At 35.7% G+C, this 14,510-nt stretch overlaps 1 protein-coding gene and 1 long non-coding RNA gene across 2 annotated transcripts in view; both read right to left on the minus strand.

Annotated features, from left to right (window-relative positions):
* Window positions 1-14,510, minus strand: part of LOC115430805 (uncharacterized) — a 636,483-nt gene that overhangs the window by 602,136 nt on the left and 19,837 nt on the right. The window lies entirely within an intron of this gene.
* On the minus strand, window positions 1,260-11,570 carry s1pr3b (sphingosine-1-phosphate receptor 3b). The gene is made up of 2 exons (XM_030151037.1): window positions 11,404-11,570; window positions 1,260-2,738 (listed from the first exon to the last, which is right to left on the minus strand). Exon 2 carries the CDS (start codon window positions 2,661-2,663, stop codon window positions 1,512-1,514), a length of 1,152 nt encoding a protein of 383 aa, XP_030006897.1. The 5' UTR covers window positions 2,664-2,738; window positions 11,404-11,570; the 3' UTR covers window positions 1,260-1,511.

Below are 14,510 nucleotides of genomic sequence, written 5' to 3' on the forward strand. Positions count from 1 at the left end.
TTACACCAATTATTCACATGTATTGATAAGATTAGTGGATCAACAGGTATTAAGCATGTTACATCAGTAGATGGTGTTGGTTGGCGGTTACTGTTTGGGTCTTTATGAGTTTAAAAAAAAAAGTTCAATCAAAAAACACAAGGTGTACAAAAAAGCCTCTGTGAGTCATACGCTGAATCCAACAGGAAGTCCACCATTTTAGTTTGAAAACTATACAGTAAAAATGTATTTTTTGCTCCATTTATCTCCAGCCACCTCAACATTCATGCAGAATGTTGTAATTATCTGCTTTTATAAAATATCCAAAATGAGGCCAGGCTGTAAGATGTTTATGTGTATAAAGTCTTACTGTGCACAGTGCACACTAAAACTTACAGATCGCAGTGGATCTACAAGTACACATTTAGTAACAGGCAGAATAGAGTTAAAATTACACTTAATGTATATATGTTCAAATTTGTTATTTACATTTTTTGTGAAAGGATAGTTTCTAGATGTAAACATTTTCAAGTAATTTTCCTTTTTTTTTTACACTATACACTACTTACACTATCCTATGAATTTTGTGTTTTTTCAATGAAAATCGGGTATTTTTCAATATTTAATTTACTGATCATATTGATGTTCATTAAGTTCAGGTTAAAGTTGATAGTTATTATATATCAGAAACAGAGAAAACTGAAGAAAAAGTGACCTTTTCAGTAAAATCTCTCATTATCTGAACATAAACCCAGTATGTCCATCCACTGTCATTATTATTAACACTGTTTTATTAAATAATGGTTATTTGAAATATCCTAAAAACACTTTTTACCATCTGAGAGGCAGATGCTAGTTCCTTTGTTGGGACTGTACAAAAATAAGGTTGCAATGTTAGTTATGAATTAATAGAATATGAACATTTGGGCAGGATCTTAAACTGTACTATCTGTAAAACATAATTTAAGTTTGAAATTTTTACTTAAAAAAGGTGTAATTCAATTCTTCCAGGAAATTATTAAATTATTAAAAAAAAGAAACAAAAAAACAAAAAATTGCCTTGTTAACAGTATCATGATATATTGTGATATATTGTATCGTGATCCAAGTATTGTGATTTGTATCATATCACCAGATTTTTGCCAATACACACCCCTAGTGTCCATCCACTGTCACTGATCCAACACCATGGGTTTTACTGGTGAATCAATGTTGTAGAAGATGACGGTGTTTCCATGAGCCTCTGAACGTCCAAATGGGTCATATCTGATGACCAGGAAAAGATGAAGAACTGTAGGTGTTAAACATTTTACATCAGTAGATGCTTTAGGTCGACTTTGGCTGTTTGGGTCTTTATGGGTTAATGCCAGTGAGCACATGTTACAGGAGCTGTACAAATACAGATGATGCAGATATAAACACAAAGGTCAAATCGCCGCCCTGCAGCTATATTCAGATTATAGAAGTCCATCCTACGTTTCTTCACCAGTAAAGTCCCCTGGGAAACGTTGCACAAACATTAGCTCCGCCTTCTACTTCTGTCCTTCCTGCCCGGCCCCTCCTGCCACCACTGACACCTGACTGGGGGCTCTGTGGACCTCCTGCTCCTTCTCTAGATCCGTCGCTCTGGACCCGGCCTGCTGGTTCTGGTTCTGGTTCTGGTTGGGGTTGTTCTGGCTGCTCCAGGACTTGCTCCGGCTGCGACTGGGCTCCAGAGAAGGCCTGGCCCCGCTGCCGTTCACAGAGGCCTTGGTCCTGTAGCAGACCCCGCACACCAGACCCAAGAAGGCCCGCCTCATCTCCCGGCTGGCCAGGGTGTAAATGATGGGGTTCATGGCTGAGTTGACCACGGCTAATGCGATGAACCAGTCCGCCTTGTAGAGGATGGGGCAGCGCTGGCGTTCCACACACGCCACGTCCACCAGCAGGAGGACGAAGATGGGCGTCCAGCAGGCGATGAAGACCCCCACCACGATGATGACGGTGCGCAGCAGGGACATGGCGTGCTCCGAGTTGCTGTGCTTGCTCACCTTTCGGCTGCTGGACTTAACCAGGATGTAGATGCGTGCGTAGAGGATGGACATGGCCAAGAGCAAAAGCATGAACACAGTTATACAGAAGGCGACATACTTCTTAGTGTAGAGGGGGAGGACGGTGGAGCAGTCAGGTAGGTTGTCCAGACAGTTCCAGCCCATAATAGGTAAAGCTCCAAGGGTTATTGCGATCATCCAGCAGGCCCCTATGAGCAGGAACACTCTGTAGTTCTTGTTGGCGTCATAAGGCCTCATTTTGATCATGGTCAGGTGTCTTTCTATAGCGATAGCCAGGAGACTGAAGACAGAAGCGCCCAGGGCCACGAACATGCTGCCCTCACGGACGAACCACAGAGCGGGGGACAGCTGCAGGGTCTTCTCCCCCGACAGGAGCAGGTTGACCAGGTAGGCCACCCCAGCCAGCAGGTCACACAGCGCCAGGTTCCCTATGAAGTAGTACATGCGGTTGTGGAAGCGGTGGTTCCTCCAGATGGCTACCAGCACAGTGAGGTTCTCCAGGACGATGAAGCTGCATATGATTAGGAACACGATGGTTTTGGTGTCCACGGTGCCGCGGCTCGTGCCATTGCTGGGACGGTGGTCCAGCTTCCCAGTGAAGTTATAGTGGAGGAAGATCCGAGGGTTGATCATCTTCGACACACCGTCCGCCGACACTGGAGGTCAGACGTGAGCAGAGTCCAGTGTCAGCAGGTTGAGCTGGTCCAACTGCAAGAACAAACAGACGCATTCAGTGTTCTGTGTTCTGTCACTGAACAGCACAGGTGTCAAACATACAGCCAAAACCACCACAGGGTCCAATCAAGGTTATTATCGTTAACGAAAACTAAGGAAATAACGAAAACTAGAATGGTAAAAACATTTTCGTTAACTGAAATAAATACAGTCTACTCTCGTTAAACCGCCCGCCGTTATACCGCCATTTTCGCTCACCGCCGACCAAAACCATTGCACAAAAATCCCCAATGCATTATCCCAGTAGCTACCGCCATTTCCGCCTGTCGCCATCCGCCAGCCCAGTTCCATGCACAAACAACACTTATACCATTAATTTCCCGACCGTTATACCGCCAGCGTGATTGCCATCGAGTACACATAAATTTTAACAATGCACTGAAACAAACGCGCCAGACGCTGAACGAGACAAGCTACGAGTAGGTCTACGGAACGGCCACCGTTCATTTATCGCAGAACACTCAGTAGGTCAGGATGTCGGGAAGAGGACGTGGGATTAAGCCAAAGCCTCAAGATGATGGGGTGTCATTTCCCGACACGGTATAATAATGCTTAAAATGTTTCCCCACTTTAAATGATCCCTTACAACATAACAGAATCAAGATTTATTTAGAAACGCAATTAGAACGGGTTAACGGAGGCAGCATAGACATCATATAGTAAAGACATTCACATTATGGACGCAACCCGTTGTAACGCCATTTTCACTATACCGCCAATTTGGCCGTGAACGGAAGTTGGCGGTATAACGAGAGTAGACTGTAAAAACTATAATTAAAAGAAAAGACGATAACTGAAACTGTATTGTGTGCTTACAAAACTAACTAAAATGTGTAAAAATTATGGATAAAATTCCCTTCGTTTTCGTCTTTGTCAAAGTTGGATTGATATGAAGTCGATTTATTTCAAGCAATTTTATCTGCTGGCACCATATGATATTTAACGGTCCGCCACTTCTCATCACTTGTCGTTTATAGTTGTCTTCTCATCCCCACTCTACCTGGAAACATGGAGACTGAAGTTGGGCGAAAGCATGTTGAGCCGCATTATGTGATAAATTCCCATCATGTAATAAAAGTTCAAAATGTAATAAGAATGTCACGTCATCTTGTAATAAAGCCGCATTATGTAATAAACTGACGCATTTTGTAATAAACTACCTCAATGCATTATGTAGTAAATTTTTTCACATTATGTTGTGCGTTATTACAATTTGACAAATTTATTACAAAATGCACTTGACACATTTTTATTTTAAAAAAATGTAATAACATGGTTCATTATGTAATAACAATCCAAATTAATATAATTTCAGAGCAATTTAGAAGAAATTAGTAACAGGAGCTACAGGTAATGTAATCCGAACTTTAACCACACAGTTTAAAGATTAATTTTGCACATTACATTTTTCCTGAAAATAAAAATGTGTCAAGTGCATTTTGTAATACATTTCTCAAATTGTAATAACTTACTACATGATGCGAAAAAATTTGCTACATAATGCATTGAGGTAGTTTATTACAAAATGCGTCAGTTTATTACATAATGCGGCTTTATTACAAGATGACGTGACATTCTTATTACATTTTGAACTTTTATTACATAATGGGAGTTTATTACATAATGCGGCTCAACAAGCAGCAGAGTCCTGTCTGGGATTTATGTAAATACGATGGAGAAGAACAGAAAAAAAGATATAAAAAAAACTAAAACTAAAATAAAACTAAGCATTTAGAAAATAACACAAACTAATAAAAACTAACAAACCTGCTCTAAAAACTAATTAAAACTAACTGAATTAGAGGAAAAAAAGTCGAAACTAAATAAAACTAAACTAAAATGAAAAATCCAAAACTATTAGAACCTTGGGTCCAATCCGCCTATGGGATGAATGTGTAAATCACAGGTGTCAAACATGCAAGAGTTTTAATCAAGATTTTTTTTTTTTTTCTGCGTGTTTTTATTCCTCTTTAGGCATGGAAAAAAAAAAAAACAATGTGATTGAATTTTTTTTTTATGAACCTACTTTTCATGGAGTTACAAAAATGTCCACTCAGCTGGACACCATGCGTTTTAACCCTTTCATGCACGAATTATGAGACTCTCAATCAAGATTTTTTTTTTTTTTTTCCTGAGTGTTTTTATTCCTCTTTAGGTATGAATAAAGCATGCCTAAAAAAACTTTTCTTATGAACCTATTTTTCATGGGGCTGCAAAAATGTCCACTCAGCTGGAAACCATATCATTTAATTTTTGGAGCAAATAAACATGTATTTACTGATATATTGTGTGAAAACTATGAAATAAAAACAATTTTAATGCTTATTTTAGGTCATTCATTTCTCAGACAGGGGTAGTTGTTTGTTTACATGCTTTACTAGTTTTTCTGATAAATGAATTACCTACAATAATTACATGTGGAAGACAGTATGAACCTTTACCAGACAGTTTAATGCTGTTAATCTGATGTTTTCCTCACATTTTAACACTCGAATACCAGTCGTTACTCACTTCGTGGAGATACTATGCAAGACTTTTTACAAAAACTGCTAGTTACAGACTAATAACAAAATTGATTTACACTTAAACATGTTACTCTAGATCAGGTTTATCAAGAACAGTAAAGTTACAGTAATGGTATGAATGTCAGTGATGATGCATAAGTGTCCACTGTGTTGGCTGATATGGAACTAAAACAACAAAATCCATGAATATATAAGAGAACAGCTGGAGAATAACTGTCCACTGTGGTGACCACTATGCATGAAAGGGTTAATTTTTTTTTATATTTAACCTTTATTTAACCAGGTTGGTTACTTGGTTACTTGAGAACTGATTCTCAAGAGGCAGCACCCGAACAGAATGAGTAGCAGCACAGGTTGCATGTATGAACGACAGAGCAGATTAAAAAAATATATATTTGAAACAAAGAAACATGAATTTACTGTCATACTGTGTGAAAACTATGCAATAAAAACTGTTTTAATGCTGCTAATCTGATGTTTTCTCACATTTTAACATAAAATAATACTAGTTATTACTCACTCAGATAATATGCAACAAAAAAAACAACTTTTTGTTAAAAAAAGACAAACAACAAAAACTGTTAATTCCAGTCTAATCACAATTAGCAACTGAATTACACTCAAATATGTTACTGCAGGTCAGGTTTATCAAAGACAGGAAAGTTGCAGTGATGATATGAATGTCAGTGTATGGGATGGTGCATAAACATGTTCACTGTGTTGGCTGATATGGAACTAAAACAACAAAATCCATGAATATACAAGAGAACAGCTGGAGAAGAACTGTCCACTGTAGTGACCACTGTGCATGAAAGGGTTAAACACATTGGGTTTTTTTCATGCCTAAAGAGGAATAAAAACAAGGAGTAAAAATTGTGATTAAGTTTCTCATTATTCATGCATGAAAGGGTTAACCTATTATTTATAGTATTTTACTGGTCCGGCCCACTTCAGATCATATTAGGCTGAATGTGGCCCCTGAACTAAAATGAGTTTGACAGCCCTGGTGTAGTGGATGACTTCATGTTATGAGTCTAATTCACAGGTGTCAAACATGTGGCCCGGGGGCCAAATCCGGCCCGCCAAAGGGTCCAATCCAGCCCGTAGAATGAATTTATGAAATGCAAAAATTACACTGAAGATATTAACAATCATTAGTGTCAAAATCCTTTTAATTCAGGTTCCACATACAGACACATACAGTGGGTCAGAACCAGTAAAATATTATCATAATAACTTATAAATAATGACAACCCCAAATGTTCTCTTTGTTTTTTTGGTGTAAAAAAGTACAAATTACTTGAAAATGTTTACATTACCGAACTATACTTTTACAAAAAATGTGAACAACCTGAACAAATATGAGCAAATGGAAATATCTTAAGAAAAGTAAATGCAATTTTACCAATATTCTACCTGTTACTAAAGGTTTTGTGCGATTGCAATGCACATGTGTAAATGATAAACTAATAAATTGCACTTGTTTTTCTTAATTCAAGTTGTTCATGTTATTCAGATTTTTAAGGAAACGTTATAGATGTAAACATGATCATGATATAATTTTACTTTTTTCACAGTTATCATTTTACTGGTTCGGCCCACTGGAGATCAAATTTGGGCTCAATGTGGCCCCTGAACTAAAATGAGTTTGACAGCCCTGGTGTAGTGGATGACTTCATGTTATGAGTCTAATTCACAGGTGTCAAACATGCGGCCCGGGGGCCAAATCCGGCCCGCCAAAGGGTCCAATCCGGCCCGTAGAATGAATTTATGAAATGCAAAAATTACACTGAAGATATTAACAATGATTATTGTCAAAATCCTTTTAATTCAGGTTCCACATACAGACACATACAGTGGGTCAGAACCAGTAAAATATTATCATAATAACTTATAAATAATGACAACCCCAAATGTTCTCTTTGTTTTTTTGGTGTAAAAAAGTACAAATTACTTGAAAATGTTTACATTACCGAACTATGCTTTTACAAAAAATGTGAACAACCTGAACAAATATGAGCAAATGGAAATATCTTAAGAAAAGTAAATGCAATTTTACCAATATTCTACCTGTTACTAAAGGTTTTGTGCGATTGCAATGCACATGTGTAAATGATAAACTAATAAACTGCACTTGTTTTTCTTAATTCAAGTTGTTCATGTTATTCAGATTTTTAAGGAAACGTTATAGATGTAAACATGATCATGATATAATTTTACTTTTTTCACAGTTATCATTTTACTGGTCCGGCCCACTGGAGATCAAATTTGGGCTCAATGTGGCCCCTGAACTAAAATGAGTTTGACAGCCCTGGTGTAGTGGATGACTTCATGTTATGAGTCTAATTCACAGGTGTCAAACATGCGGCCCGGGGGCCAAATCCGGCCCACCAAAGGGTCCAATCTGGCCCGTAGAATGAATTTATGAAATGCAAAAATTACACTGAAGATATTAACAATCATTAGTGTCAAAATCCTTTTAATTCAGGTTCCACATACAGACACATACAGTGGGTCAGAACCAGTAAAATATTATCATAATAACTTATAAATAATGACAACCCCAAATGTTCTCTTTGTTTTTTTGGTGTAAAAAAGTACAAATTACTTGAAAATGTTTACATTACCAAACTATACTTTTACAAAAAATGTGAACAACCTGAACAAATATGAGCAAATGGAAATATCTTAAGAAAAGTAAATGCAATTTTACCAATATTCTACCTGTTACTAAAGGTTTTGTGCGATTGCAATGCACATGTGTAAATGATAAACTAATAAATTGCACTTGTTTTTCTTAATTCAAGTTGTTCATGTTATTCAGATTTTTAAGGAAACGTTATAGATGTAAACATGATCATGATATAATTTTACTTTTTTCACGGTTATCATTTTACTGGTCCGGCCCACTGGAGATCAAATTTGGGCTCAATGTGGCCCCTGAACTAAAATGAGTTTGACAGCCCTGGTGTAGTGGATGACTTCATGTTATGAGTCTAATTCACAGGTGTCAAACATGCGGCCCGGGGGCCAAATCCGGCCCGCCAAAGGGTCCAATCTGGCCCGTAGAATGAATTTATGAAATGCAAAAATTACACTGAAGATATTAACAATCAGTGGTGTCAAAATCCTTTTAATTCAGGTTCCACATACAGACACATACAGTGGGTCAGAACCAGTAAAATATGATCCTAATAACTTATAAATAATGACAACCCCAAATGTTCTCTTCATTTTTTTTGGTGTAAAAAAGTAAAATTACATGAAAACGTTTACATTACCGAACTATACTTTTACAAAAAAAAATGTGAACAACCTGAACAAATATGAACAAACGGAAATGTCTTAAGAAAAGTAAATGCAATTTTACCAATATTCTACCTGTTACTAAAGGTTTTGTGCGATTGTAATGCACATGTGTAAATGATAAACTAATAAATTGCACTTGTTTTTCTTAATTCAAGTTGTTCATGTCATTCCGATCTTTAAGGAAACTTTGTTGATGTGAACCTGATCATAATATAATTTTACTTTTTTCACAGTTATTATTTTACTGGTTCGGCCCACTGGAGATCAAATTTGGGCTGAATGTGGAACTGAACTAAAATGAGTTTGACAGCCCTGGTGTAAATACAGGAAATTTAATTTAAGATATTCACACTCATTTTAGTTCAGGAGCCAAATTCAATCTAAAGTGGATCAGATCAAAAAAATACGATCAAGATAAACTTTAAATAGCAACAACTCCAAATTTTTCTTTTTGTTTGAGTGTAAAAATGTGAAATTACATGAAAATTTTGACATTTACAAACCATCCTTTCATAGAAAATGGGACATTATTTATATATTATCATGTTATTATTTCACTGGTCCAGCCCAGATCAGATCATATTAGGCTGAATGTGCCCCTGAACTAAAATGACTTTGACACCCTTGATGTACCTGAACGCACCACTTCATTACTGGGTGAAAAATACATTGTTTCGTATTTTTTTAGACAGAAAAAGTTATTGAAAACTAAACATAAAGGTGAGAGTCTACTCCTTAAGTAAACTATCCTTTCATATAAAATGTGAATAACCTGAACAAATATGAACAACATGAAATATATTGCTAAGTAAGAGCTTTTTTTTTTTTTTTTTTTTTGTACAAAATTCTGGGAGTTACTAAATGTTTTGTATATTTGTAGATCCACTGTGATCTGAGGGATAATCATGTTAAAATTGCTCTTATTTTTCTTCATACATTCTAGTTGATTCATATTTGTACATTTTTTAAAGGATAGTTTATAGATGTAAACATTTTCATTACATAATTTCACTTTTTTTCTCTCTATTTAGACATAAAAAGTTTTGAGTTGACATTATTTGTATATTAATATGTTATTATTTCACTGGTCCGGCCCAGATCAGATCATATTGGGCTGGACTAAAATGACTTTGACACCCTTGATGTACCTGAACGCACCATTTCATTACTGGGTTAAAAATACATTGTTTCTTATTTTTTTAAGGCAGAAAACATTCTTGAAGTCTAGTAAACATAAAGTTGTTTTTTTTTTTGTTTTTTTACAAAATTCTGCCTGTTACTAGATGGTTTTGTGTATTTATAGATCCACTGTGATCTGAGGGATAATCATGTTAAAATTGCTCTTATTTTTCTTCATACATTCTAGTTGATTCATATTTGTACATTTTTTAAAGGATAGTTTATAGATGTAAACATTTTCATTATATAATTTCACTTTTTTCTCTCTAGTTAGACATAAAAAGTTTTCAGTTGACATTATTTATATATTATCATGTTATTATTTCACTGGTGCGGCCCAGATCAGATCACATTGGGCTGAACGTGCCCCTGAACTAAAATGACTTTAACACCCTTGATGTACCTGAACGCACCACATCATTACTGGGTTAAAAATACATTGTTTCCTATTTTTTTTAGACAGAAAAAGTTCTTGAAGTCTAGTAAACATAAAGGTGAGAGTCTCCTCCTTAAGTAAACCATCCTTTCATATAAAATGTGAATAACCTGAACAAATATGAGCAACATGAAATATATTGCTAAGTAAGAGCAATTTTAAATTTTTTTTTTTTTTAAACAAAATTCTGCCTGTTACTAGATGTTTTGTGTATTTGTAGATCCACTGTGATCTGAGGGATAATTATGTTAAAATTGCTCTTATTTTTCTTCATACATTCTAGTTTGTTCATATTTGTACATTTTTTAAAGGATAGTTTATAGATTCATTATATAATTTCACTTTTTTCTCTCTAGTTAGAAATAAAAACTTTGGAGTTGACATTATTTATATATTATCATGTTATTATTTCACTGGTCCGGCCCAGATCAGATCATATTGGGCTGAATGTGCCCCTGAACTAATATGACTTTGAAACCCCCGATGTACCTGAACGCACCACTTCATTACTGGGTTAAAAATACATTGTTTCTTTTTTTTTTTTTTTTAGACAGAAAAAGTTCTTGAAGTCTAGTAAACATAAAGGTGAGAGTCTCCTCCTTAAGTAAACCATCATTTCATAAAAAATGTGAATAACTTGAACAAATATGAACAACATGAAATATATTGCAAATTAAGAGCATTCTTTTTTTTTTTTTTTTTTTTTTAATATAATTTCACTTTTTTCTCTCTAGTTAAACATAAAAAGTTTGGAGCTGACATTATTTACATATTATTATGTTATTATTTCACTGGTCTGGCCCAGATCAGATCATATTGGGCTGGACTGAAATGACTTTGACACCCCGATGTACCTGAACGCACCACTTCATTACTAGGTTAAAAATACATTGTTTCTTATTGTTTTTTAGACAGAAAAAGTTCTTGAAGTCTAGTAAACATAAAGGTGAGAGTCTCCTCCTTCAGTAAACCAAACCACAGGATGTTTGTTGACACAGGAACCCTTTTTGGAGCCTTATAAGTGGAATAAACATTTCAGAATGCAGATCAACTCTATAGATGGAGTTAGTTTTTTCCAGTCCCTCTCTGTATGATTTCATCCTAAACAGGTCAGTGCAGATGGTTTCAGCCTATTTGGACACACCACAGCCCTTGTCCACAGATGACAGCCACAGATAAACCCACGTACCGTCGCAGATCCGCTCCTCAGGGTTCGTCGTGTGCCAGACGCGCACCGCAGGACGCACATTTCAGTCGGAAAAAAGGGTCTATTCCTCGTTATTTCCCGGAGCTGATGGACTTAAATTCCTGGTCGTTGGCGGACACAGAGCTGCTCCTCATCTTTTCTCCAACTCCAGTGGCGTGGACGGTTGTCTGGAAGTCCCACCCCTCCCTCCCTCCCCCTCCAGGCTGAGTGGGGAGGGCCACAGTGGGGTCACATCACTTCAAACAGACCGGACTGACGTGGACACTCATCCCATCCACCACCTACCAGGGTCTACAGGCTCCTCTGGTCCCACATACAGGGGGCTGAGTGGGGCTGGAGAACACTGACCACTGGTCCTCCTCCAGCTGGAGCCACCATCAGAACAAAAGACTGGAATTAGACTCATAACATGAAGTCATCCACTACAGCATGTATATCCTATAATGACATCATCTAGACGGTTTTGTTTTTTGTTTGTTGTGGAGCGTTTTTTTATTTTTTATTTTTTTATGTTTTTATTTTTATTATTATTATTTTTTTTATTTAATTTTATTATTATTGTTATTATTATTATTATTATTATTTACTTATTTTATTTTTTACTTTATTTATTTATTTATTTATTTATTTATTTATTTATTTATTTTGTTGTTGATATTATTATTGTAATTGTTTTGTATTGTATGCTGTTGCTGATTTTTGGTTTTGTGTTGTTGTGTTGAGTGTATGTACATCCTGTTTGTTGAGTGAGTTGTGGGAAATTGTTGGTGCTTTGTTTTTGTGTTGTTGATGACCCCAGGAAGAGTAGCTGCTGGGGTATGCAGCAGCTAATGGGGATCAAACTAATAAACTAAACTAAACAGCAGGAGTGTAGAACTCAGGGGCCACATACAGCCTAATATGATCTAAAGTGGGCCAGACCAGTCAAATAAAACATTTTACATTTACAGCAATGTGAATTCATTTACAATGTCCCTGAAAATAAACCAATAAAATAAAAAGAATTATATGTCCATAATGCCATCATGATCATCTTCAACCTGTTTAACCCTGACCATATTTTCAGGGGAAAAATGCCTAAAAAGACATACCCAAAGTAAATGAAGAATTACTTCACAATAATAAGGTTCATATGGATGTTCTTCGTGTCTATGGACATTTAGAGACCTCACAGAATCTATTCCGGTTGTCTAAAATATTGTATCTATTACTATGCCTGAATGAAATGTAACAAACTAAAAGAGAAATTAGAATTTTTTATCCTCGCCTGTTTTTTTTTTCGTCTGGATTGACGATGATATGCATAAATTCATTGTTCATGTCGGAGATTTTTAATAGCATATATTTCACCCCACAAAGATTAAAAATCATGTTTGAACATTAAAGTTTGCACTAAAATACACTTTTGATGTATTTTTATTAACGTTAGGGTCTAAACTTTGAGCAAAAGTTGAAAAAAAATTCATTGTCCTGATTTATTATATTTTTGTAGTAGATGAATATTAATATAATTTTTTTGGCCCATGGGCGGGCTGATAGGGCTAAAGGGGTTTAACCCTTTCATGCATAGTGGTCACTACAGTGGACAACTATTCTTCAGCTGTTCTCTTGTATATTCATGGTTTCTGTTGTTTTACTTGCATATCAACCAACACAATGGACGCTTATGCATCATCCGTTACACTGCAATTCATACCATTTCTGTAACTTTCCTGTTCTTAATAAACCTGATTTTTTTTTTTATATTATCTGAGTGAGTAATAACTAGTATTATAGTATGTTAAAATGTGAGACAACATCAGATTAGAAGCATTAAAAATGTTTTTATTTCTTAGTTTTCACACAATATGCCAGTAAATGCATGTTTCTTTGCTTAAAAAAACGGACCAATGGCCCTGTAGCTTACTGGCCAAATTAAAAGCTATGGGAAATGTATCCAGATGCCATTTATTATCACCCAGTTCTGTGTATTCATTATATTACAGAAATAGCCCATGTTTTGGTCATATTCCAATCAGATCTGTAAAAAATTCTAATTCCAACTTGATATCATTGATACTTACTGATTTATTGGATCAACCCACTTCCTATCTGCTATAATGGGAAAATTTTTCAAAGTCGCACCAAATCTAGAATCAGATCCAGATTTAAAATAATTTCACTAACTTTTGTTGACATCATCATAAAGAAGCAAAGTTTGAAGCCAAAACTATACCAAGTTTGAAGTCATTTGGAATTGTAGTTTCGGAGAAGAAGACGATTGAAATTTTTGTAACAGACGACAGACAACAACGCCGCATGACGACGATAGCTTACAGCCTGTCAGCTGGTAAGCTAAAAATTAAACGCATGGCGTCCAGCTGAGTGGACATTTTTGTAACTCCATGAAAACTAGGTTCATAAAAAAATTTCAATCACATTGTTTTTTCATGCGTAAAGAGGAATAAAAACACTCAGGAAAAAAAAAAATCTTGATTAAGGTTCTCATAATTCATCCATGAAAGGGTTAATAAGAACTATAAATCATGAAATGATAAAAACCTCCAAACTGACCTAATGTTCTCTGTGACAAGAAGCAGCACAAATGAATACAAACATCTGACGTGTGTTGAATGAAACCAGGTATAAAACATTAATGCAATGAATCTCATATTGTTTGAACAAAAAGGTTAAAGACGTGAAGTGCAAAGGGAGGTCACACTAAATATAACCACTGTGGTTTATAGAAGCTGTTTTAGTCTGAAACTGTTCTTTTCCTGCCGTTCAAACTTCACATATATCAGATCTAAACACAGAGACAAATGCATATGTGTGGACATTAGGACTTTAATAAAACACTAAACCTAATGTAGGATTTTTCACATTACAGTACTTATACATGTTACTATAAACTCTATGTGTATATTTTGGTGTTTTGTGTTTTTAACCACCATCTGCTTTTCCATGTGACATCCTCCTGATTCAGGGAACAGTATTTTAATCCTATGTTTACTGACTGGATGTTATGGAAGTGGTAAACAAACCGGATTATGAATATCTGACATAGATGAGGATAATGTGCCTTCAATGAGATGTTTCAACCCAGTGAA

Source organism: Sphaeramia orbicularis, chromosome 12 (assembly GCF_902148855.1).
Source record: "Sphaeramia orbicularis chromosome 12, fSphaOr1.1, whole genome shotgun sequence".
NCBI lineage: Eukaryota > Metazoa > Chordata > Actinopteri > Kurtiformes > Apogonidae > Sphaeramia > Sphaeramia orbicularis.

Coding starts and splice junctions, on each gene's coding strand:
- s1pr3b (XM_030151037.1), bottom strand. CDS start 2,663: ATGATCAACCCTCGGATCTTCCTCCACTATAACTTCACTGGGAAGCTG.